The 25,244-nt window shown below is 51.4% G+C and overlaps 6 protein-coding genes and 2 non-coding genes across 8 annotated transcripts; 7 read left to right on the forward strand and 1 right to left on the reverse strand.

Annotated features, from left to right (window-relative positions):
* Positions 1-2,144: 2,144 nt before the first annotated feature.
* ColSpa_03036 (putative peptide transporter ptr2) lies at positions 2,145-4,045 on the forward strand (the record flags this gene model as incomplete). The annotated part of the gene is made up of 2 exons (XM_049269248.1): positions 2,145-2,599; positions 2,650-4,045. 2 exons carry the CDS (start codon positions 2,145-2,147, stop codon positions 4,043-4,045), a joined length of 1,851 nt encoding a protein of 616 aa, XP_049125205.1.
* A 2,254-nt stretch (positions 4,046-6,299) lies between these two features.
* On the reverse strand, positions 6,300-6,875 carry ColSpa_03037 (putative glycerol kinase; the record flags this gene model as incomplete). The annotated part of the gene is made up of 1 exon (XM_049269249.1): positions 6,300-6,875. One exon carries the CDS (start codon positions 6,873-6,875, stop codon positions 6,300-6,302), a length of 576 nt encoding a protein of 191 aa, XP_049125206.1.
* Positions 6,876-10,099: 3,224 nt separating this feature from the next.
* On the forward strand, positions 10,100-11,572 carry ColSpa_03038 (FAD-containing monooxygenase EthA; the record flags this gene model as incomplete). The annotated part of the gene is made up of 1 exon (XM_049269250.1): positions 10,100-11,572. One exon carries the CDS (start codon positions 10,100-10,102, stop codon positions 11,570-11,572), a length of 1,473 nt encoding a protein of 490 aa, XP_049125207.1.
* A 1,672-nt stretch (positions 11,573-13,244) lies between these two features.
* Positions 13,245-13,703, forward strand: ColSpa_03039 (uncharacterized protein; the record flags this gene model as incomplete). Its single annotated transcript, XM_049269251.1, has 1 exon — positions 13,245-13,703. One exon carries the CDS (start codon positions 13,245-13,247, stop codon positions 13,701-13,703), a length of 459 nt encoding a protein of 152 aa, XP_049125208.1.
* Positions 13,704-16,790: 3,087 nt separating this feature from the next.
* ColSpa_03040 (O-methyltransferase aurJ) lies at positions 16,791-18,263 on the forward strand (the record flags this gene model as incomplete). The annotated part of the gene is made up of 3 exons (XM_049269252.1): positions 16,791-17,036; positions 17,098-17,673; positions 17,727-18,263. The coding sequence occupies 3 exons, from the start codon at positions 16,791-16,793 to the stop codon at positions 18,261-18,263; spliced, it is 1,359 nt and encodes a 452-aa protein (XP_049125209.1).
* Positions 18,264-18,571: 308 nt separating this feature from the next.
* Positions 18,572-18,677, forward strand: ColSpa_tRNA_081. The gene is made up of 2 exons: positions 18,572-18,609; positions 18,642-18,677. It is a non-coding gene; the product is annotated as a tRNA-Val (tRNA).
* Positions 18,678-18,684: 7 nt separating this feature from the next.
* Positions 18,685-18,779, forward strand: ColSpa_tRNA_082. Its single transcript has 2 exons — positions 18,685-18,720; positions 18,744-18,779. It is a non-coding gene; the product is annotated as a tRNA-Ala (tRNA).
* A 2,429-nt stretch (positions 18,780-21,208) lies between these two features.
* On the forward strand, positions 21,209-23,144 carry ColSpa_03041 (cytochrome P450 monooxygenase lolP1; the record flags this gene model as incomplete). Its single annotated transcript, XM_049269253.1, has 6 exons — positions 21,209-21,467; positions 21,692-21,846; positions 21,963-22,327; positions 22,404-22,529; positions 22,586-23,078; positions 23,121-23,144. The coding sequence occupies 6 exons, from the start codon at positions 21,209-21,211 to the stop codon at positions 23,142-23,144; spliced, it is 1,422 nt and encodes a 473-aa protein (XP_049125210.1).
* Between the last annotated feature and the right edge of the window lie 2,100 nt (positions 23,145-25,244).

Raw genomic sequence — 25,244 nt, forward strand, 5'->3', positions numbered from 1 at the left:
CCCGAGCACGAGGGGGCTTAAGGTGCTGGGGAGCAGCTACGCGTAGTGCGACGCGACAGCAATCTAGGGAAGAGCAAGAGAGAAAGAGAGGAGAGTTACCTACAGGTGGCATCAGACTAGCAAGGAATTCTAAGAGGGCATTCATCAACGACGAAGTCACAGTGACAGCGTCATGATGCGCAGATGCGGTAATCCTCGGCTCCTCATCCAGACCTAACACAAAGTCGGCGCCTACTCTGTTCAATTCTCCCTTTTCTGACTGGGGCTGGGCCAAGGCCGTGGACACCCATCTATTTTCAGTCGAGCGCCGCCGTCGCAAGATCACCTTCCCCTTCCAACACCCGTTGCTGAAACTTGGCGAAGCGTTCTATCGCAGAGGGATGATTTGAGATGCGCCTTCGCATCATCCACCAACCTTCAATGGCCTAGTCTCCTTCAGTAGCGGCAGGAAGCAGCATACGTATTGGACCTGGCCATTTGCGTGCACTAAGGTAACTAGTCAACGGCAATCCTTCCGTGCTTTGTGGCGCATCAGCGAATCAGTCTCTCGGCATGACACTTTCGGTTATCACCAGTCCACTTGGCTCCCTTCCCGCCATCGTACATAGTACAGACTAGGCTTTGTTCTCGAAGCCGCGCCAGAAGCCAGGTCGCATCAGGGCAGCTGGGCAGCTGGGCAGGCGAGGCAGGTTGACACTCTCCCGCAAGCCGAGAGGACGCTAACACGAGTGGCCATCTCTTGTTGCACCACCACACCAACACGAAGGCCAACAAGCTTGCGAGTCTCTCGTACCAGCACGGATACAGCAGTCAGGTCCGGCAGACGCTCCAATGACAGCGCTCGAGTGAGCACAGTGGCGTCGATGCCAAGGTCGATCAACGTTACCGTCGAAGTCCTTGGCAGTACCGTTAAGCTCTCTCCACTGCTGGCCGAGTTTTTTCGAAACTGGCAACGAGACATCGGTAGGCTGCTGATATGCAGCAGAGTGCTGAGTTGCTGGCTGAGTTGAGCTGCGTGGTTGGGACAGCGAATCGCAAACCATGCATCTGCCAAAGCAGAGTGTATCTACCATGTCCGTACCTAATTACTCCATAACCAACCCCAGACACCCAACAACGCCGCCGCCTATCTGCTAGCCCCCAATTCCTCGACCTGCCTAATCGGGCCATTCGTCCTGGAGTCCATCACGGTCCATCAGGTCCATCAGGGCCCATCATTTCACTCTGACTGGAGTTGACCGTCATCCACAAGTGGCTTCTGTCTCGGTCCAGCCTGGTCCTAGGGGAGCGGAGCGCACCTGTTGGATCGTGCGTTGCCATAGATTCCATTGATTCCTTCCGACCTTCCCTGCACCTTTGGCTGTCCTGCGCGCGCTGCCCGCCATACTCGAGCTCTAATGCGATGATGGTCCCCTGCTCCATCTCCACGTCCGCCCGACCTGGACCCTGTCGTCTCCGACGGTATCACATCGTGTGCGGCGTTGCTCTTCGCTCCGCAGCGCTACCAAAGCTCGAGGTAGCGTGAGCGTGGATAGTCCTTTTCGCCTCCCGTCCCGTGGCGATGGTTACGGGCAACGCGAGATGAACGTTCACCTACCCGGCGGCGTCCACGACGCACACCCGCACACACGCACGAGCATTGCACCCCAGGACACCCAGGTACCTTGTTGTTGTCGAAGCAAACCTTGCCCCCTTGATCGATTGGCCCGTCCCACGCCATCCCATGCTACCTTTCACCGTCCGTGTGCTTGACATTAGTCCATGTCCATCCATGACACCCCCTTACCCTTCCCCCACTCCCATGCGCTTAGCGTCCTGCCCATGTCCGTCTGTGTATCTGCGGATACCTACGAACTGCCAAATGCAGTCGTGATGCGGCCTGCCACTATCGCTGCTGGAAATATAAAACAACTGTCTTGAGTCGCTCATTCATCCGAAAGCCTCCCCTCCCTTCTCTCTCGCGATCAGCAGCCTTTTCCCAACGGCCAACAGCTCAGGTCCTCGTTCGACCCACTTGTCAATTGCTGTCAAAGACTCGTTAACTCGTGTCTTTCGTTAAAACCCGACACGGGACTTCCTGTGCCAAACCGACTCAAACTCTTTGGCTTCCTTCCATCGACAGGGGACTCTACTCTCGCTTCACCATGAGCAACGCCGGAGGTCTTCAGGACGAGGTCCTGGCCAAGGCCCACGTCCCCTCAGCCACCCTCCAGGGCACCGAAAAAGAGACGCGCGGGTCATTCGACGTGACTGCTGCCGCCGCCCCCAGCGTTGATAACAACGGCTACGACTCCAAGTCCGACGATGACTACGAGGACAAGCCCACTGAGGAGGAGCTCAACACCCTCCGTCGTGTCTCGGGCCCTATCCATTGGGGTATCTACACGATCGCCTTCGCTGAGCTTTGCGAGCGCTTCTCCTACTATGGCTCCTCCGTCCTTTACACCAACTTCGTCATGCGCCCCCTTCCTGCAGGCTCGACGACTGGTGCTACCTATGGCGCCGACATTCCTGCCGGTGCTCTGGGTATGGGCCAGAGAGCCTCCCAGGGTGTTTCTCTGGTAAACCAGTTCTGGGCTTACCTTGTTCCTCTCTTCGGGTATGATCCTCTTCGCCCCTGATAATTTGGCCAACATTGTAAACTGACAGCATGTATAGTGGTTGGTTGGCAGACTCCAAGCTTGGTCGCTACAAGGTCATCCACATTGCTATCGCTGTTTCCACCATCGCCCACGTTATTCTCGTCATCTCCGCTGCCCCCAGTGTTCTCGCCAAGGGCAAGGTCGCTTTCGCACCCTTCTTCATTGGCCTCTTCACCCTGTGCTGCGGTACCGGTCTCTTCAAAGCGAACATCTCTCCCATGCTCGCTGAGCAGAACAAAGATATCCGCATGCGTGTTGAGGTTCGGAAGGGCGAGCGCGTCATCGTCGACCCTGCTGTTACCAACTCCCGTATCTTCCTGTGGTTTTACTTCGCCATCAACGTTGGTGCCACCGGCGGCCAGATCTCCATGGTCTTCGTCGAGAAATATCACAGCTTCTGGCTCGCCTTCCTCCTGCCCACCATTCTCTTCGCCATCTGCCCTGTTGTCCTCTTCCTGAACAAGAAGAACTACCACCTCACTCCCCCCACCGGCTCTGTCCTTGAGAAGTTCTTCCGCATGTCTAGCTTCGCTGCTAAGCGCTCCGGCGGTTACACTAAGCTGAACTGGGAGCACGCGAAGCCCAGCAACGTCCCCGTTGCCGAGCGCCCCGGCTGGTTGACTTACGACGACGCCTGGGTCGACGAAGTTCGCCGTGGTCTGAAGGCCTGCAAGGTCTTCCTCTTCTTGCCCGTCTTCTTCCTCGCCTACAACCAGATGACCAACAACCTGACCTCGCAGGCCGGTTCCATGGTTCTCGGCGGTGCCCCCAACGACGTTATCCAGAACCTCAACCCTCTGTCTATCATCATCATGATTCCTCTTCTGGACCACTTTGTGTACCCCGGTTTCCGCAAGATGGGCTTCAACTTCACCCCCATCAAGCGTATGACCACTGGTTTCTTTTTCGCTGCCGCTTCCATGATCGCCGCTGCCGTCATGCAGCACTACATCTACCAGATGTCTCCTTGCGGTGATCACGCCACCATCTGCGATGATGGTCCTGCGCCCATCAACGTCTGGGCTCAGTGTCTCCCCTACATCTTGATCGGTCTTGCCGAGATCTTCCTCAACGTCACCTCGTACGAGTACGCTTTCGCCAAGGCCCCGGAGAACATGAAGTCTCTCGTCATGTCCGTCAACTTGGCCATGAGTGCTGTCTCCTCCGCCCTTGGCCAGGCCTGGACCCCTCTGTCTGAGGACCCCCTCTTGGTCTGGAACTACGCCTCCGTTGCCATCATTGCCTTCATCGGCGGTGTTGCCTTCTGGTTCTGCTTCAAGCACCTAGACCTCGTTGAGGATGAGCTCAACTCTCTCAAGAAGACCAAGTTCCTTGGCTCCAACCAGCCTACCGCTGAGGCTCACGATGACGCTACCCACACTCAGGTTTCTGAGAAGGTTTAATCCTGTTTTAATGCAATCATGCTTTGCACCCCCGCTTCCTGGCGGAAGCAGCAGCCTCATTTGGTTATTATGATTTCCCGCGTCAAACGATTCCCCGGCCGTTGGTCTTGCAGACTATTTGCCAACCTCTCAGCTAGAAAAGTGTATATTAGATGCATATAATGATATATATTCAACGCAAGCACCTGGATCTTGAACTTTGACTGTCTAGTGTTTATGGCCCCCATTTTTAGTACAATAATTACATAACTCGCTTGTACTCCTTTGCTTGAAGCATACAAACCGATAATCCATCAGACAACATCTGTTATGGAATCGAGTTAATAGTCAGCAGATAATGTGGACAAACTTGGTTTTTGTGTTTTTATCCGTGATTCAAGATCTTAATTGATCATCTGTAGTACTCTCTCTTGCAGGTGGCCAACACCTCAGATACCAATCGTACCCTCAAACGACCATCTTTGCCTACTACCACCAAAGCATGTGCATCAATAAGTTGCCGGCCTATTAGTTCAAGAATGCGTCATCCAAAGGCCGCAGCTTGTAACTTCCCAAAGGTTTTAAACGTATGGAATGCAAAGGTAAGTTCTTCGTGGATAACAGGGGTTAAATGGTGGACTCGTTGCGTCTGAGTGCATGGGAAAGCTTTCACCTAGGTTCTACAAAGGTGGTGACAAGTGAAGCTGGAAACATTAGCAAGCACGGAATCTTAACAAAGTTCAAGTCTGTGGACAGAACTGGAAAAACCAGCCCGTAAAACCAGTTTCAATGCTTACTGTTTATGTGATTCTATTGTGACAAAAAGGTACCGAAAAGCGACGGTGGTTATTAGCCAGGGGGGTTATCGGTTTTATTTCTACATGAGAATGAACGCTGCCTCCTAAACTCGGCTCTCTGTCCCACGCACTATAATCACCTAATTCAGTTAAAGAGCCGGATGCTCAAAACGAACCCAAACGAGTGACAGCAGTTGTTGGTGCGAATCTCACTTCGTACACCAACCGAAAAGTATCAATTGTTCAACATGACCAACAGAGAGACGACCGGCGCCGCTGCCCCAAAAATATCTCATGCGATACCGATGTTCGAGTTCACGTCCCGTAACCTATATGTCACATCGTCGGTCAGCCCTGAGTGTGACTGAAATTTTCAACACTGAAATGATGGAATCAAGGGTGAGGGCCGTTTGTCATGTAAACTAACTCCACAAACGCCAAGCATAGTGGCTGATTACCTATGTAAGGTTACAGCAATCACAAGCAGAACAAGTGCCTCATCCTCCGATATTCAGCACGTGCGGTTGATCCGCGGCACTCGTTCTTGATAGTTTTTCTTCTTCTTCTTCTTCCTTTAACCATGGAAATCGCTCCTATAAATCTATTTTTCATGTATCTGATAACGGCTTTGGGCGAGACACACTGAGTCTTAGTTGTGACTCCTAAAAAGCTCATTGGTCTAAGGTATTATCTCAGCTGTAAACTTACCAGTGCTGGTGTACTATTTTCTGGGTTGCCAGACTTTTGGACCTACTGCTGGGAAAGCTGCTCCTGTCTGATTAGAGTACAAACCAACCAAATGGTTTAATATCCTTTTTTTGATTTTCAAATGCGACGGTAGACTCACTGCTCTGCTGTGGTATAGACCGTAGTTCTGTGTGCTACCTACTGGTGCAACTAGTATTCAACCCAAAGATCTTATATTTGATTATGGTTCCCCTCTCCGATTCGAAGTATGGTGCGATGGTGTGAGTTATGGCTCTAAAATTGAACATTAAATAATCGTTTCACGCAAAAGAGAGGACTGGATATCTAGACTAAATGGGTATTTCCCGAAGGCGGATGGATACTCGAAAGATTTTGTGGTTTCGCTTCTATTGGTTGCCACAACAGCCTCAAACCTCTCAATAATGAGCCTAGTCTTGACTATCAATTCCCCCTACATTGTAACCTGAAATATCTAGCTACATGTGTATATATATACAAAGATATACAGGATTGGATGTAACGAAAGCTCTCGGTGGACGCCACAAACATGGTGGCCTCCTACTCTTTTGTAATTAGCCAATGGTGGCAGGTGCGATGCACGATGATAAATTTAAGGCTCCACGTTACATGATACCAATGAGAAGTTGGGCCGTTATTGAGGTCATGCCTCGCTTCATTCTTTAATTTCGTCGCTACATTAATGTCGCTATCCTGTACTTTTCGCCCGAAAATATACCGTTGCCTTGCTCAGTATTGTCCCTCACACTTATCTACAGCCTAGCAGGAAGTCGGCCAGTCTGCTGAGCCGTCCACGTAGAAATAAGGTCCACCAATGTAGGCGATAAGGTGTCATACGTCTCCAACCCGACAGATTTGAACTTGCGTCGCACGTCATCAATGCCGTTAGGGTGGAATCCTTGTTCAATGATAGATGACACAAAAGCAGCAAATTGGGGCTCCTGCCATCCCTTTTGGTCTGACAGCTCTACGTGAACAAAGTCCAAGCCTTTGAACGCGTGAGGCTTCTCGATGCGGCCGTACATGTGGACCCCACACTCCTTGCAAGCATTTCGGAGAATGACTGCCGAGTTGTCGATAATATGGAGCTTTTCCTCGTTTGCGGTCACACTGACCTGATCTCTAGGGATGACGCCAACGACGGAGAAGAGGGCGCCAGAGGGCTTCCAGCATTTGGAGCATCCGCAAGCGTGGTTGTGGGCAACGTTGCCTCCAAGTGTGACCTCTACCGGCCTGGTCTTGCAGTGGCAGCGAAGTTTGCCGCCCGCGAAGTTGGGGTCGCCCTTAGTGAGGCCATTATCGATCAATGGATGGAGAGAAGGCGCCATGGTGAATTCGGGTATGGTGGTTTGAATAATCAGAGTTTCAAGCTAATTGACGGACAGTTGATTGAGAACCTTGATGGATTTATCAATTTATATAAGTCTGAGCGTTAGAATATTTATATCATTGCTATGAGTATCGGGTTACTCTCATCTACCGATACGCCGACCGGTGACTTGGCTGGCTGCACGATTTCCGAGCCATCCCCGAACACGCCGGACCGGAGCCAACACCACACGCATTGGCGTACGTGATTCGACGACTTCCCCGCATTTAAATGTCGAATCTTGTCATTCAAACGTTGATTCAAGCACGCGACTGGGATAAACTTGCCCGTTTGGCATAATCTTTACGAATGCATGTCTTCTCGTTGCTGTTATGGGGGCGCCCAGGCATCGGGTCCAGACCCGATTCGACACCGATGATGATGAGACCACACAAAGTTTCAATAGGAAGCCAATTGCTTCGCCGCAGAACCAAGATACAAACCCCGCTTGCCCGACGTAATCAAGGCCCAATCCAGTGATACGGATGAAGCGGATGACACTGCAAGAAAGTACCTATGTAAGATGATGCTGTCGGCGTTAAGCGTTCGGGGACGACGGCATAGACGGCTAGAGGACATCGGAAGCCTGAGCGATTTATTTCTTGATCTCCGCCGAAAGAAATGACTTTGGATAGGTTGTGAATTTAATACAAATAACAGAAGGCTCGTCACCATCAAGAGTAAACCTGAGCTGCTTGCCTACCTTGTGTCACATACCGCATATAACACTAGATGGTCATCTGCTGCCCGTACTTCCGAAGAGAGCTACTCTGCTGTCTGCTTCCACTAGTACGGCTGTGGACTTTTTCCATCCCCACGAAGCTCGAAGCATCTTAGAAATTGATATGAAAAATCAGAATTGGGCTTCTTACAAAGTTAGGATTGACAAGCTATCGAAAGCAGTCAAATGATTGTACCAACAAATGTGGTGATATCCTATCGGGTGCGGACTCACGTCGTTTTGATTTCTTCCATCATTTATCCAATACCATCTTGCTCGAATTTTTTATTGGACGGGAATACGATAGCAGTAAATCTGCTCGGTGTCTCCGCATCTTGGCAACATTAACGTGAGTCCACACCCGATGGGATAGCCCCGGTTACGCTGGACTTGAACGCTGGTGAGATACACATCAGAAAAAGACCCAAGCCTAGTAAGATGTTTTTGAGTTCTACCTAAAATAATAATAAAGTTTTCCCTGTTTTCTGTGTACTTTCGAAATATGTGTTTGTTGCTGAAGTTATGTATCAGAAGAGAAGAAAGCCACTCCTAGAATTATTCCTAGTTGGGCTGATAGCCAGTACGTATAAAACGTGGCTATAGATAGATTTCCAACATCACAATTTTACTGAATAAGGTAGCATTGATACTTGCGTGACACAGGTTCAATGAAGTGCAAAGATTGACTGACAATACGGCGTGCAATTGTTATCAAATCGTGTCAAGAAGCCTACAAACTCTGAACATGAAATGTGTAATTTTGTATTTGGTACAGTACTCAGCCGCGTTTGGCTGGTCAAGCTTCCATCTATCAATATTACATTCATGACTTGAGTCATAGACGACGAAACTGTCTAGAAGAAGTTTTTACCATGTTTCTCGTCCATTCTGGTCAATAGTCAAGAATTAGATGTTGCTCTCCGTAAGCATTATGATTCTTGCAAACTCTTTGGCTGTCCAATCATGTCCCCAGCTTTTCTTTTGCAGGCCGAGAATCAGTGAGTCTAGCGTTAGCATTAGACTCAAATGAAAGCTTGCGATTCTTCCGTAAGACCGATTTGCTTCACAAGAGCCACTTGAAATAACTTTTGGTACGCCGGGTTGGGAACGTCATTGAATGTTATTGTCAGGCGCCCAGAGGGGGGGGGGGGGGGGCACCGGCGCGGCACTAGTGGGGCCGTCGGCGGGGTAGCTGGGGGCCGCACCGGCACATAGTCAAGGGATTATAAAGGGATTCTAGCTACGCGGCCAACACAGACTCCGACAACAAAGGTTAGCCACTGAGACCAACGTTAGAGAAAGGCGATAGCACAACGCCGCTGAATTAGTGTTATAGCCAGGGGAACTGGGCTTGGTTAAGGGGGGGACCTGGGGGGCATATAAGGAGCAGCTGCGGCGGACCTAGGGGAAAAGGCAGATTGGAATAACAGTCAATACCCACCCCTACCTGTGCCCATCGCCGACCTCATTACTCTGTATGACTCCAGTCTCTGACAGTTATCTTGTTTCTACCTAGGCAGGCAAGTTGCGGATCTGTATCTCAGCATCCCGTGCGCTCATATTCACCTTGCAGTAAATGATCATACTATCATAACCGAGGGCCATCATCAACCTCAGCCTATCTTTGACGGAAAACTTCTTTGTAGTTGTCAGAGAGTAGCGGGATACAGATCCTCAGCTGAAAGCTCAACTAGAAACTATGACTGATTACCGAGTCTGAATGAGAGTTCTTGGGATTCTTGTGATCTGGATGAATATGAGTATCAAGTCGCTTCAACGCATGTGCGTCGGAAACACTACAACCATTTTTCGTTCCCAGGTCTGGCACGTGTGTGCGTATTGCACCATGCACGCCTTCAAAGCTGGCTTCAGGTGGCTGGGCACGGACGAATTGGTTATCTGCGACATGGTCCATACGCTATAGCAGTGGCGTTCGGTGACACATGGCGCTTAACCACCTTGCGGAACGAATGCGATTTAAGTAGGCTAGGGGAAGCCTTCGGCCGAGGAAGCTAAGTGGTAAGGTGGCTGAGTTCGGGCGATGGTCCAAAGATGAGTTGCGGTGAACAGATACAGGTAGAGCCTTCGAGAAGTTACGACTATGTCGATAGGTCGATAGACGCACAGAACGTGCAGTCTCGGTGTCAACTGGAGCCGAGGCTTTCGTTGCCGTTCGCATTCGCATGATCGATGGAGGGACAGCGAAGCTCAGGAGAGGTTGGATCGGGTCGATAAAACTTCAAAGCATGCGAGCCCCCGCATGACGCTTCAGGATATCCCTCCACTAGCCAGCCATATGATCGACGGGCGCACGTCCCATCAAGAGAACCTCGGCACGCCTCCTTGCCTCAACAAAATTCCTCCGGGCCCAAAATCTCAGGACATAAAATCGTGGCTGTCGGCACAACTTATTCATCATTGAATCACCACCAATAACAACCTGAACATCAACCACATACACAATGGCTGAAGAGATCGATGTTCTCATTCTCGGCGCAGGCATCTCCGGGGTGAATGCCGCCTACCGCGTGAAATCCGAGTTGCCTGGCAGCACCTTCGCGGTGCTGGAGGCGCGTGACGTCGTCGGTGGCACGTGGTCCTACTGGAAGTATCCCGGATTCCGCTCCGACTCGAACATGACCAACTTTGGCTTCGGATGGCATCCTTGGCCTCACGACAAGAAGATCATCGAAGGCGCGCCCATTGCCGCTTATATCGAAGACGCGGTCAAGACACACCACCTCGATGAGCATATTAGGTTTCAACACAAGGTCTTGTCGTCAAACTGGGACAGCGACGAGGCACGGTGGACTCTTGAGTGCATGACGCCTCAAGGGAACAAAAAGTTCAAGGCCAAATACCTCTTCGTATGCTCTGGATACTACTCGTACGACAAGGCGCTCGAAACGCACATTCCTGGTATCGAGAACTTCGAGGGCAAGACAATCCACCCACAATGGTGGCCCGAAGATCTCGACTATGCGGGAAAGCGCGTCATCATCATCGGGTCTGGCGCCACGACTATGACGCTGTTCCCTAACATCGCCAAAACCGCCGGCTTTACCACAATTCTTCAGCGCAGTCCGTCCTACGTCTTTGCCTTGGCTGCAGAGTCGTCAGTGGACAAGGCCGCTAAGAAGATCCTCCCCATGTTCCTGGCCAATTGGTTCATTCTTTTGAAAGATCTTCTGTTAGAGACGGTTTTCATCCAGATTGTTCTGAATTTTCCCACCTTGGCGAAGCAGTTCCTCAGAACCGATGCCAAGCGCCGGCTACCCAAGGACTACCCCGTCGACGTTCACTTCAAGCCCAAATACAACCCCTTTGAGCAGCGTCTCAATATGTGCCCCGATGGCGATGTTTTTAAGACTCTTCATCAGCCCAACACGGAAATTGTCACGGATCACATCGAAACTGTTACGAAGGACGGTATTCTTACAAAGTCTGGACGTCACCTTCCGGCTGACATCATCGTGACCGCGACAGGCCTGTACGTGCAGCTTTTTGGTGGTACCGAAGTCACTGTTGATGGCGTCCCAGTCAAGGTCGGCGAGAAGTATAGCTGGCGCGGATGCATGCTTGATGGAGTGCCCAACGCGGCGGCTATCATTGGTTACGTCACTCAAACTTGGACTCCTGGCGCCGACACTGTAACGCGACTCTTTATCCGCGTCATCAAGGAGATGGAGAAGACTGGCGCTGTATCTGCGACGCCCGTCTTATCGGAAGAAGAGAAGAAAAGTTCACCTAGAATGCCGTGCGTCGATGCTACATCCAATTACTTCAAACGGGCGCACGGTCGGATGCCGGTTGTGACCAACCAGGGGCCTTGGTACGGGAGGAAGAACCTTATCGTGGACAAGTTGGCACTTTGGTTCGGAAGCGTAAGAGTAGGCATGGACTACCGCTTGGCAACCAAGTCAAAGGACATTTGATAATGATGATGATGATGATGAGGAAATGAGCAATGTGTCATACAACAACACCGTCGTTGATTTAAGCGTTGATAGCTGGCTACGGAAACGAATCAAAACAACCTGGCATAGTCAGCTTAATCTGTTACCTTCTATCTATTCATTGGCTCGATGGAACCCTCGTGCTGATGCAATTGGACCAGGATGAAGAAGATTACATCGGATCCTTATCAAGTGGATCGATCCTACGTCGTTAGGGTGAGGCGTATCCGTAATCAAGGGCATATGTTTTTGACAAGCCTCAATACAAATTTGCCACAGCCCAGAGAGAAGACTGTTTTGAGGATTTGCGAATAGCCTCTGGCAGCAAGCCGACTTCGATGGAACAAGCGAGAATGGGCATGCAGGAAACTACCGTTAATCGCGAGGAACTTTAAATGATCTTGTCGCCAATCTTGCGGTATACCCTCCTCCCATGGACGCAACATCCCATCCGAACAGAGATAGTTGCGTCTAGCAGCGCGGTCCCTGCGAGTTATGCACAGCATCTAATAAAGTTCAAAAGCAGCAATTGCTTTGTGGCCACGGGTATCAACCCTAGCTGCATATGCAGATAGTGGAACAGACGTCCCAGACACCAAACGAAACAATAGCGCGGGAATCGCGGAATCGCGGTAAAAGTCTCCGCCATTGAGTCGTATCAGGAAGTTTCCACGTTTCTCGCGATTGATCTTGATGATCGACGAAATCCCAGTAGCATTACTGATCTCCCGCCAGGATAACCTTTTCTTAAAAGAGCGAAGTTAATGATCTTCATGAATCCACTACTACAAATGTCAGAATTACCACCACAGTAACGGTAGAGCAGCCGCTGCTCAAACAATGGCTAGAAACGTCGTCTCCGATTCATGAGTACTCGAAGCTGCTAGGCTTAGTGAGAGTTGACTGAATCATGTAATAATGAAAGACAAGCTCTACCATCCCTTACAACTGCCGTCCAAGCACGGCATGAAATATGAGGCTCTCTGCACGGGCGGCACCTCAGACTCCCGACAAGTATTGCCTCACCCGATGTTTTCTCATCCTCCAGCCCACCTATGCTCCGTGTCAAGGAACCCCATCCTACTGGTCAGCCTTGTTCACCTTGGAAGAATTGTCTCTGATCCCATTTGCCGACTACAACGTGGCCCTTGTTAAAGCCCCCCCCCCCCCCCCCCGACGACGATTGAGACATACGATTCACCTGATACCTGAAACGCGTCCGCGATGTCTCCCAGAAGAACCCATCCCAGTGCAATAGCTACTTGCCCAAAATCGTTCGTCCGGGCGAGACAAAGTTGTGTTTCATAACAGAAATAGAGCTTACGTTGCCAAGAGACGTCAGCGGCGTGCCGTTCGATTTTGACTATCCCGGCTTTACGGCACCAGCACGTTTGGAGAGCCCCTCGAATCCTTCCGAGGGAGACTAAATTTTCCGAACCAGCCGGTCTCTTCTGGTCGCGGAACTTGAAATACCCGTGCCTGTCCCTTCTTGATCTCCAGACTCTCTGGGTAGAATTCGTCTTTTGCAGTGCTCCAACTCTTTTTGTGCCGGTCCACTCAGTAATCCCAATTATTTCTTTTCCGAGCTGTGCTCATTCCAATCAACATATCAACGTTCAATCACTCACGCAACTAAGCCAATACCGCCAACATGCGTTTCACTCTTGCACTCACTACCCTGGTAGCCGTGGCCATGGCCGCGCCCTTCGACAGCATCGTCGCTCGCAAGGACGAGCTCACCGCTGCAATTGCCGCCCTTGCCGATGAGAACCCTGCGGATGCCGAGGCTGCCAAGGGCCTCTTGAACCGCGACCTCCAGCTTACACAAGACGAGGAAGACGAGGAGGAAGATGTCTTCAAGCGCGATATCGCCGCCCCCCAGCTGGCGGATGTCGAAGACGAGGAAGACGAGGAGGAAGATGTTTTCAAGCGTGATGTCGCCGCCACCCAGCTGGCGGATGTCGAAGATGAGGAGGAGGAGGATGTTTTCAAGCGTGATGTCGCCGCCACCCAGCTGGCGGATGTCGAAGATGAGGAGGAGGAGGATGTCTTCAAGCGTGATATCGCCGCCCCCCAGCTGGCGGATGTCGAAGATGAGGAGGAGGAGTAGATCTTCTAAACACATAATCAACTATCCCGAGACAACGTCCGGAAAGGTTGAAAAGATTGGGGCTGCACAACCTTCAACGGTTTCGCGATGTCGAAAGTTGCCAGGGGGGCCCATTCGAATAACTAAATGTATACTCACCGCTAATAAATCTTTCATGATACAACTTCTTGTACACAACACGTCGCCATGGGCCAGTCTCTTCCAACCACTGATTATGCGGAAATTCTGCTGCTCGTGAGGAAGGCATTACAAAGCCGCTTTGCATCTATTTGGACTCCATCTGGCAAGGTTCAATGACAATCAGCCAACTGAGAGGCAACCCAAACCAATCCTTGTTAAACTGGGAACGCTACTGTATTGCCAAGAAAAGTCACTATGTGCTGAGCATATACACACGGAAATTGATACAGATGTCGATAGCAGCTTAGTAACCTCCGGGGGTCCTCCAAACAAGGCGAAGGGTATCATTACCGACACGTAGACATTGTTTTGCAGCGTCTCCATAGCTAATTCCACATCCAACTGCCAATCTTCATAGTCAAAGATGACCAGGTATGAGTGATCGCCGCCGAAGGTGGTGGATACGGCGATTGGCTATGAACAGCAACCCCGCCGAGCTGAGAATCGAACGTCAGGTTTCGGCTTAGTTATGTAGAAAGTTGAGTAATACGTATGTCTTGACTAGGCATATACGAAGTCACCTTGTTCTTGGTTGCCGGTGTCTTTCGCCCATGGCATTCGTCTGGGTTGTCAGCCACTCTCCAGTCGCGCATTCCATGGCGCAGTTGGCCGAGCATGACAACGGAAACGCGTCCAGGGCATATCATCACCTTCTCAATCCTAAGACTTGATTGTCCATAATGAACGCAATCCTTAGGGCAGTGGACCAGGAAGATATGGGCTGGTCTCACTTGACCAAAATACGAAAACTATTATTCAGGGGGCCAAGTCGGTAACACTACCCATTATCCATATTATTCATGAACGGCTTGACAGCATTCGCAACAACGATTTCGAACTTACCTCACAGTGAGGTTATGGGAGGGAAGCGAGTCCATATTCGTATTGAACAGAACACAAGTCCACATACCACGACGTCATGACAGGGTAGATAGCTAAGCTCTGGCCCCTTTTCGGATTGAACCATTCTCACCAACTGTTGAAAAAAAAAGTCCCGCTTCAATTGGCCAACGCCCGACGTTCGACAAGCGTTTCTTTTCATGGGACGAGAACCCCCCATGGTGGATTACTTCCAGAGCTTCAGGCTTGCTGATTGTTGGACGACAAAGAAGCGTTGGTGTCGACTGACATGGTGATCCGCCCGATATGCCAGGCACACAATTGATTGGACGGTATCAAGGAAAAAGCGACATATCTTCGGTATTCATTGCAGAATGGGCAAACGGCAACCTACATTGGCCCGACCTCCGTGTTTCTGAGCCGAGTGGATGAAATGAACACTGCACCTTCAACTGCTATGGCGGAGCATGCTCAAGGGGCGAAATACATCATAAAGTCTTCACATCTGAACTCGTTCGCTCCGAGGGTGAAGCCTGCCCAACGTTGGATCCATACAGCACCATATCATTAGTCTTTGCATAGCAATAAGGACAACCCACCCAGTCAGCAGCTACAATGGGGAGGTGGAATACAAGATTTATGGTGGTGCCAAGAACACCGAGAAGGACTGTAGCAGAGAATTAATAGTTACATCCGTGGTGGAATAGCACTTTGGTCTTTCGAACTCAAATCTGGCTTGAACAAGCACATTTTCGTGGTGTAATTGAAAGATCAATACCTTTTTTCTCACTTTCAGACGAGCGACTTCCAATGCAATGGTTCAGCTCGGCAATTTAGGATTCAAGCACTGGTTCCGTAGAACCGGAGGCCTGTAACCTTACATCGGGGGAGGGCCCTTTGGGGAAGCCTTCCCGACCTATCGGCGACCGAGTGGTTACCAGCAGACAGTACACTAGTCAGGCGGAAACTGCTGAAAAACCGGGTGATCTCGTTAGAACATGGGAGTTCCATGCCTACATCATCGCACATGATCAGTGTAGTGGGCAACATGCACGTTACAGCGCAAGCCTTGCAGAAAATACCTCAACCCTAGCCTATCGCAAGCTATCAACCAGCAGCATAATCGACTTCAGCATGCCTAATTAGGACGCCAAGACGGGTTGGCCTCGAGCCACTTTGATGCCCGCGCTGGTGACGAGATGATCAAACCACCGCTTTTCTTCTACCCTTTCTCAAAAGACAGGCAACACCAGCACTGGTTCGGGCCTCAAAGGAGGGGAGAAATCTTATGGAATATTTTAGAGCTGAAAGACGCCTTGTGTCTTGATTTCATAGCCTTAAAGCTATTTTTGATTGTGGAGACTAGTAAAACTTAATGGCCTAGCAGACATGCGGAGGTCTCTTTTTTCCTTTTTTTTCCTTTCCAGCATCCGATGTTTCCGTCCCCTCGGCGGTACCCAAAGCAGACGGTGGTAGTATGCAAGGCAATACCAACCGCGCGTGGAGCACAATAAGAGGGTACTGGGGCAGCGAATGGAGCTTCCCGACGGGATGGCAGCCGAAATGAACCCCTCGCGGTGCTCTGTGGCAGACTTGATTCGTACAGCTCGTAATTCGGATGGTGCTCGTACCGATTTCCTCTATTATAGCGGCTTGGCGAGGAGGGGTGACCTATGAACGAAACTATTCAGATGGATAAGATAATCTTATCAGATCTGCAGTGTGCGTCGCATTCCCCACTGCGCCATCCCGCCATCGCGAGCTTCCTGTGGCAGCGTTACAGCATCTGCTCGGCTCAATTACCTAACGCTTGGTAGCAAAGCAAGGCGAATTAGCCGCCAGACGGAACTGCAGCAAGAGCCCTTCAGGGCAGGAGACCGAAGAATGAGGTACCGATTCCTTGGCGAGATCTGGCTAGCCCTGGCCCTGGAGGGAGACGGCAGCGAGTAAATAAAGGGACTGCATCCCCCGAGGCCCTCGCGTCAAATGGCACTTCTCAGCACCTCAGTGGAAATGTCTGCTTCTGCTTTCGTAGATACCCCTTTTAGTTCTTTCTTGTCCTCCAAAATGGCAACGCCACAGCCTTCTATCAACGATCTCGCAGCCAAGATCAGCGAGCTCTCGGCCGAATTCACTCGCTTTTTGGGTGACAACAAGATTCCCCAGCCCACGTTTGCCGCAGACAGCGTGACAAGCTACGATGGTCTCACTTCAGAGGCTTTCCTGCTCCGGCAAAAGTTGCTGGACGCTGCGGCGGATCTCTCTTATCTGGTTTCAGGGCCTAGTGAGAGTATTTTCAACTATGCTCATAACGTGAGCTACCCATCTTCCTACGACGACTCAAAAGTCGAGTTTTCATTCTGACACTGCATAGTGCATGCCAGACGCCACAACGCTTAACATCCTCAACCACTTCGACTTCTGGTCCGCTGTGCCACTAGACGGCTCGGCCTCCTACCCCGACATTGCGAAGCACACCGACCTGCCAGAGGAGGTTGTACACCGCGTTCTTGAGCACGCCTACACCTTGCGCATCTTCGAGGAAACTGAGCCCGGCAAGCCCTTTACCACGCGCGTGCAACACACGGCTAGGTCGGCTGCTCTGGTGAAGAACGCCGGTCTACGCGCCCTCGTCGCGACTCTCATGAACGACGCCGGCCCACCGATGACGGTTTTGCATGCGGCGCTGGAGAAGTTCCAGCGTGGCAAGAAGGAGCTGAAAGAGGACATGAGAGAAACGGCGTTCACGTTGTACCACTCTGGCGCGCTCTGCGGTGGGTACAACAACTCTTGGGAGCTGCTCGAAAACGATGGCGAGGGCGAGAATAAGGGTTGGCGCCAGAGGAACTTTGTGCAGTTCATGAACTACATCAAAGAGATCTTCCGACTGGAGGGACTAGTCAACGATGCTTACGATTGGAAAGCTGCCGGCGACTTCAGCGTTGTCGATGTGAGTATCAAGACGCCAATGAACAAGATGGTTGCAAACTAATACCTACTTAGCTTGGCGGATCCGGGGGCCACGATAGTTTCGTGCTGGCAAAGAATTTCCCCAACCTCAAGATCACGGTACAGGACCTGCCCAACTGCCAATCTTCTTTCGACAAAAACATTCCGGAAGAGCTCATGGGTCGTGTTACCTTCCAACCGCACAGCTTCTTTGAGCCGCAGCCCTTGCAGGCGGATCTGTACATGATCAAACTGATCCTCCACGATTGGCCCGATGCGGAATCCGTCAAGATTCTTCAAGGCCTCAGACCGGCTCTCCGCCCGGGTGCGAAGGTCCTGTTCATCGACTACGTCGGAAAGCAGGGCGATGTTGAGGAGAACGCAGCGGCTGCCGCCGCGCTACCCAAATCCATCCAGCAGATGGGTACCTCGACGGACCTGAGAATGATGGCTCTATTCAGTGCCAAGGAAAGACCTGTGGATGCGTGGAGACAACTGTTCAAGAAGGCGGACGAGAGGTACGAACTGCAGCGTGTTGAGGCGAATCCTCTGTCATTCTTTGTCATTATCGAGGCCGTTTGGCGTGGTTGAGGGTCTGTACATTCGAGGTGTCAAGACATTGGAGTAAAACATAGAATGGAGGGGAATTCCACGATATCAGTACTTCAAAACTGCTGCAGTAGATTTGAACTATGTGACAAGACATCTCGAGAGGCTCTGGGTCAACCAAACAAGCGTTACATGCGTCAATTTCAGACCCTGCATGTCCCACAAGACTAACACAGGAAGAGTTCCGCTCCAACCCCACCCTCGCTTCACGATGCTCTCCACGCTACACATTCACGCACTACCAGACCATCAAGTATTGTCTCGACTCAGGATGAGTCATCAAACAACATGGTCTGGTGGTGTAGTTGGTTATCACGTCAGTCTAACAGCTCGGGAGCCTCGCCTCTCCCGCCTGAGACACACTGAAGGTCTCCGGTTCAAGTCCGGGCTAGATCATCCATGTGGGCGATTGGTTTAGTGGTATAATGACCGCTTAGCATAGGAGTCATTCTTGATTCAGTCTGCGGTAGGTCCTGGGTTCGATTCCCAGATCGTCCATTCTTTTGCCACTTGATGACGTTTTTGTCGCCAAACATCACGGGATTGAGGCTATGGCGATGTTTCAACCAACGAGAGAAATGGAAGATTAAGAGACAACTCGATGAAGTGGGCAACAACCCTCGTAGGCTATTCTCACTCCGACAAACACTTGCTTTTGTGAAGAGATTTTGACACCAAGCTCTCAGGCGCTGACGGCAGTCTTGATTGGTACTTTGTAAATTGCGATCGTGAGATCTGTTTAGTCCTAAACAGATATCAGTAGAAGTTCAGTTAAGATTCAATTGTAGGTTCGGTCAAATCTGCAACTTGGCAGCAAACAGGAATACCTCGTCTCTGACACATTTGCAATGTTCCTTAGACGAAAACACACAAGGTTGTTTGTTCTAAACGCCAACCAATTCATTTGCTCTTAGTTGCGGATGAGCACTTCACGTTGTCGCGCATAGAAACCATGCTGCCGCAGTGGCAAAGCATAACAGTCTACGTTTGGGGTTGCTCCTTGCAAGTGAGAAGGCAATTTCCTCAGTGTCCTGGGCCTGCTGACTGGCACGTCTTAGTTTACCTCTCATGAAGACGGCTAATCATAGATAACCTATGAGTGAAGGATTGATTCTGTATGCGGCCCACATGCTTATTGTACAATGTTGGGATGAAGGCTCACCAAGGACTAATTATCCAATGAGAGGGAGGGTCCCCTCATGTTCGTCGCGCCCCGTCGCCAAACATCGAATGCAAAGATGATCGGGCCACGAAAGTCCGCGGGGGTAACGGTCCCATAAACTCAATGGCGTAATTTGAGATGCCGGCGAAGACGCGGGAGGCAAAGTGGGGTCCAAATGAACGGCCGTCACCCAGAAACCACACTCGAGTCGCCGCGATTGGAAGGCTGGTATCGTTCAAGGATTCATCATGGCCGCATGGACCGGTGTCGTTCTAGCGTAGTCATCGATGCAACCTGGCATGGAACAGGTCTAGGGCTGGGACGAACTAGTAGGGGGCCTCCGCGACATGCCTAGGTGCCATTGAAGGTTGGCGCCGCGGATCAGGGAATTTGGAGACGAAGAGTAACGCACTAGAACCCAAGGAGAATCCGAGGCGCCGAATGGGATGAGACGGAGTAACCGGTGAGACGGAATTGCGTTATCGACAGCGGCCATTCGGCAGCCCGCATTGTCAACGTGCACCTGCTGCATGCGAGGCAGCCCGATTGCCCATAGTGAGGACTATCTAGGCCGATGAAGGTGTTCGGTCTGGAGGTGGGCCTGCCGGGCAGAAACAATAAGACAAGACACATGGAAATGAGGACAAAGACATTGAGCCACGGAAGCTCAGAACAGAGGTGCGGTATTGGGACTCGTCCATACTATGGCGTTTGGGCAGTCTCACTACCTCATACAGGCCGGCCCAGCCACCGTCTCGTCTCATTCTTAAGCCTCTGAACTGCACCAATCACCAGATGTCTCCAATCAGCTCCATGGCCTGTTGTTTGATCCAATGTACAAGTAGTCACTCACTCTACCAGCTCGAGTCGAGATGGAGAGAGAGCCTAGGGCGCCGCCAGCTTGTCATTACCATCTTTCACCCACTTGACCTAGCGTCTTCGTTTAGTGCGAGTGCTCAGCTTGATCCAGGCTTGTCCCCGGCTTACCCTCCTTATTTTTAGTCGTGCCATGGGCTACGTCCGGTTCTTCACCTCCTGGTCATGAGGACGTAGCAAACCTAATGTCGCATTCATCGATAAAGTGACGCCCGTTCCCCCGAATGCCCATCTTTCGCTCCCTCCACTCTTGTCGCTTACTGCCCCCTCTGCTTGTAGTACCGAATTCACAGGCCCACGCTTGGGGTTGTCTTGCGTTCTTTTAACCTTTAACCCCGACGCTCCGGACCTGGAACATTTCCTCTAGGTCGCGCTGCTGCACCGTGCTGTCGGCTGTGCCTCATTTACCCCCTCGTTACCAAACTGTCGGGTCCGCGAAGAACGAGAAGTGACAGAAGGGGAACGGCAAACCAACACCAACCAACAAAGACAGGACAACAGAACAGCGTAGATGGGAATCACCCCGAGAATAGGAAATTCGGTGCGTAGTTTTATCTGAGACAAGCCATACGGCCAGGTGGTTATTGAAGGCGAGATCAAATTGGCGACGAGAAGCAGGCGACAACACCAGAGCGAGCGAAGCAACGAGCGACAAGCGACCCAGACATGCGCTATTGACAGCATACAACGACTACCGCTTTCCCTGCGTCCCTCGTGTCGCTGAACCCTGTGCGACGTTCCACACTCGTGAGCCAAGCGCGCGAGCGAGCGGCGCAGCCAGGACCAACGGGCGAATCGAAGAGCTTCTCGAGAAGCTGTTGGGCCTGTTGGAACGGAACGGGACGAGACGAGAGGGTCCATCAAGGGGAGCAACGAACGATCGGAAGAGATGACAGGGGTGCACTCTTTCGCAGAGGCAACCGGCGGACCCGGCTCCGCTTCATGTTCGAATGCATCGGGCTTGCTGCTGGTCAAGCTGGTCGGCTTGGTCGCCGTCGCCGCGTTCTTCGTGTGGGAGTTCCGGTCGTGGTACCGACTGCGTAAAATCCCCGGGCCATTTGTTGCCTCTGTCTCAGTCTTGTGGCAGCTGAAGAAGGCCATCGGAGGCACATACCACGAGCACCTGAACGACGTTGCCAGGACATATGGTAAGTTACTCTCGACATATCACACAGCCTGTGTGTCATGTACTCTTGCTTGGTCAAGACCGTCATCTCTGGGTTCATGGATGCACCGTCCACCATGTCCGTTGGTTCACTCACTGCAACACTACCATAACACCCCGCAGAATTGGGGAGATAAGGACGCTAATTTTTGATCATCGCTGCAGGGCCGCTCGCACGGATAGGTCCCAATGAACTCCTTTGCACAGACCCCGACTCGCTGCGCAAGATGTCGGGCGTACGCTCGCCGTACACCAAGGGCGACTTTTACGATTCCGGCCGAATCACACCGGGCGTTGACAATGTCGTCTCAATGCGGGACGAGAGCGAGCACAAGGCCATGAGGGCGCGAATGGCCCCGGCCGTAAGTCATGTTCTTTCCATTGTCGACAATACGTCTTTCGCCAATTCTCGACACGGCTGGAGGCGCGCCACAGGCGCAGTCATTTCGTTCGGTTAGCTGATCATTAACATTTTTAGTATGCCGCCAAAGAGAATGAAGGCTTTGGCTTCGAGATTGGCATCGACCGCCAACTCATGAACTTCATCCGCCTCATAGACCAGCATTACGTTTCCACAGACTCGGACTTTCGACCGCTGGACCTCGCCGAGAAGACGCAGTTCTTTGCCCTCGATGCCATCGGCGACGTTTCCTTTGGTGGCGCTTTCGGGTTCCTGGCCGAGGACCGGGACTTGTTTCGGTACATCGAGATCAACGAGTCGTCTCTGCCCGTGATGAACATCGTCTCGGTACTTCCTTGGTTGGGCCGGCTCGTTCACAAGTGGCCTTTTCGTTTGATGCTGCCAAAAGAAGGCGACCAAGTTGGCTTCGGCCGTTTGATGGGGTGAGTGGTTCTCAGTGCAGCTCTCAATCACTGATCAAATTAATGATCGGAGGGGACACTAACACAACGCGCGCAGCTTCGCCAAAAACTACGCCGAGATGAGGCTCCAACCGGGGGCCAAGCCGCAAAAGGACATGATGCAAGCCTTTATTAACCAGGGGCTCGATCGGGATGAGCTCATACAGCTTGTCTACATCCATATGTAAGTCTTCAATGAGTATCACAACTCTCGAGCAAGCCATTCATTGTTGTGTCTAGGATTGCCGGCACAAACTCAGCAGCACAAGCCATGCGCATGACGCTGCTTTGCTTAATCAACAATCCCGTCGCATATCGCCGACTCCAGAAGGAAATCGACGAGGCCATCGCGGCCAGTACGATTAGTACCCCAATCACCAACGCCGAAGCCCTGAAGCTTCCTTATCTTCAGGCCGTCATCCGCGAAGGGTTGCGCTTCTACCCTCCAGTCACGGGTCTTGGCTTCAAGCAAGCGCCGCAGAACGGTGACATGCTCAACGGCTATTTCGTCCCTGGTGGTACGCAGATAGGACATAATTTCTTCGGTGTCGGACGCTCGCTGTTGGTCTGGGGCCCCGACGCCGATGTTTTCCGGCCGGAGCGATGGCTCTCTGCGGACAAAGATGAACTCAAAGAGATGAATGCTGCTCTCGATACGCATTTCGGCCACGGCAAGTATTCGTGCCTTGGCAAGTCGATTGCCATGATGGAGCTCAACAAGGTCTTTGTGGAGGTGAGTACCTTGGGTCCATTGGTAGATGCTCAAAAGTGACAGAATCCAGCTCCTAAGAAGATATGACTTCACTGTTATGAATCCTGAAAGGCCCATCAAAACCCTCAGCGCCATTTTCTTCGTTGCTAAGGATTTTTGGGTCAGGCTGACTAGGCGGCCGACGAAGCGTTCAATAGACTAATCATACACATAATACAATAATGACAACTCATTGGTGCTCGTTCCACAAACCCATTGCAGCTACTCGGTGCCGACTCAGCAGACCCGACACCAGTCACCACGGGATCTGCATAAGCAAGCAATTCTTTCGTGCAAGCAGCCGCAGCTCTGCTGAGCTGCATGTCGGGAGTTCGGGTTTATTGCCCCCTCATTACCTCCGTATCGCTTATTGGTTTTGTGATAATTGCCACAGAGGTGCATCATCGGCAACAACGCACAGCACTTATTGCGCCCTCAAAGCTGTGCCCTCGAAGATGCGCCCGCAAAGCTGACTAGTGGATTCCTCGCCCCTCATGTGGTCTCACGATGCAGCTCGATTTTGTCGCCGTCTTCCAGTATTTAAGATGTTTCAGTTCTAGCATTTTTTGACGAGGCGCATACAACTCAAAATTCCGTAAATCATTACGTTATTGTCTTCAACTGCTTGATCATGAAGTCGTCACTCCTCAAACTACTCAGCTTAAAACCCGACGGGAAGAACCAGGCGCCGCCACCAACTATATGTCCTCCTCCCTATCTACCGTCTCCGCGGCCTCTCACCCTCACGCCGTCTCCGTCTCAGGACTCGCTGAAAGATCCTGCAGCATTCGCTACCCATCGCTCCCAGTTTTTCCAGCGACTCCCTTATGACCTGCGGAGGAAAGTACTGGTACTGGCCTTTGGCGATCGTATCTTGCATGTAGACCTTACATTCTGCCACCCGTCCGTCCCTGCAAGCCGCAAAAGCCCCCCGCCGAATCACTGTGGGGTCTCGACAATCGACACAGACAACGTCTCGTGTGCACAAAGTAATGCCTTCCGTCATGAGAAGGTCTTAAAGATCGACCGTAGTAAGCCAACAGCATGGCGGTGGTGGAGCTGCGTCTGCCATGCAGTGCCCCCAGGTTCGCGACACCGAACGGAGGATGGAGCTGTGATCCCTCCTCGCCCTCAAAATGATAGGTGCCGCTTAGGCGAGGCAGACTGTTGTGACTTGTGGCCTGGTGATCAACCTTCGAAGTGCTTCGTCGGCGTAATGGGCTGGCTCCTAGCGTCCAGGCAAGCGTACGTTGATATTTTTTTCTGCGTCGACGATGATGTTACTGACGAAAGTAAAGATATGTCGAAGGCATTGACGTGCTGTACACAACTAATACGATCTCCATGTCCAACGAGTTTATGATTTCGCACATGAAGTGGCTATTCCCGAAGCAACGACTTTCAACCATCAGTTCTCTTGAGATCCGCTGGCCGCTCCTGTTCCCTCGCCGGAGCGCCGATAACGACAACCCCAAGGTCGACGAAGAACTTTTTTTGTTCAGACTACTACCTGAGCACCTCACCGGCCTCCGTTTCCTATATCTTTCGTTGCATACTACAAAGTATGTCGGCGATGGTATTGATGCGGAAGAGACGCTCCTGAGGCCCATCGACAACATGCTTCGATTGTTTCCGAATTTGGACTCGTTTTCACTTGCTTTACCCGTCAGCATTTTCGATCGTCTAATGGAAAAAAAGGTGAAAAGAATAAAAGCGGAATATGGACCACTGGACTGCTATCCTGGCCAGATTTGGCGCTCGCAGTCTGGAGAGTATAGCTTGAACACGACGTCTGTGAGCACATATCCGTATCCACCGAAGCTACCAGGCTCGGCAAAACGGGTGCAGGGGCCTGGTTATTGGGTTTTATCTGGCGTTAGTGATGGGCCCGATTTTCCTTGGGGGTTTGGTCCCACTGTTTGACGTGGGTGTCTGTCTCAATCGTCGGTTGGAGTAACAGAGTTTTCCTATGGTGTTTTGGCAGACGGTCATCACATAATACAGAATCAAGATTTAGAATGGAAGGGACTCAAAGACTTGGTGTAACCATCCTTAAACTGACACAGGTTTATGGTCAGATTGTTTAGACTTCTATGTACGACTCCTTGCTCCTGAACCTTGATCCGCAGCCCGTGAACAAATCCATGG

This window comes from Colletotrichum spaethianum, assembly GCF_022836535.1.
Source record: "Colletotrichum spaethianum MAFF 239500 DNA, contig06, whole genome shotgun sequence".
In the NCBI taxonomy this organism is placed as follows: Eukaryota; Fungi; Ascomycota; class Sordariomycetes; order Glomerellales; family Glomerellaceae; genus Colletotrichum; species Colletotrichum spaethianum.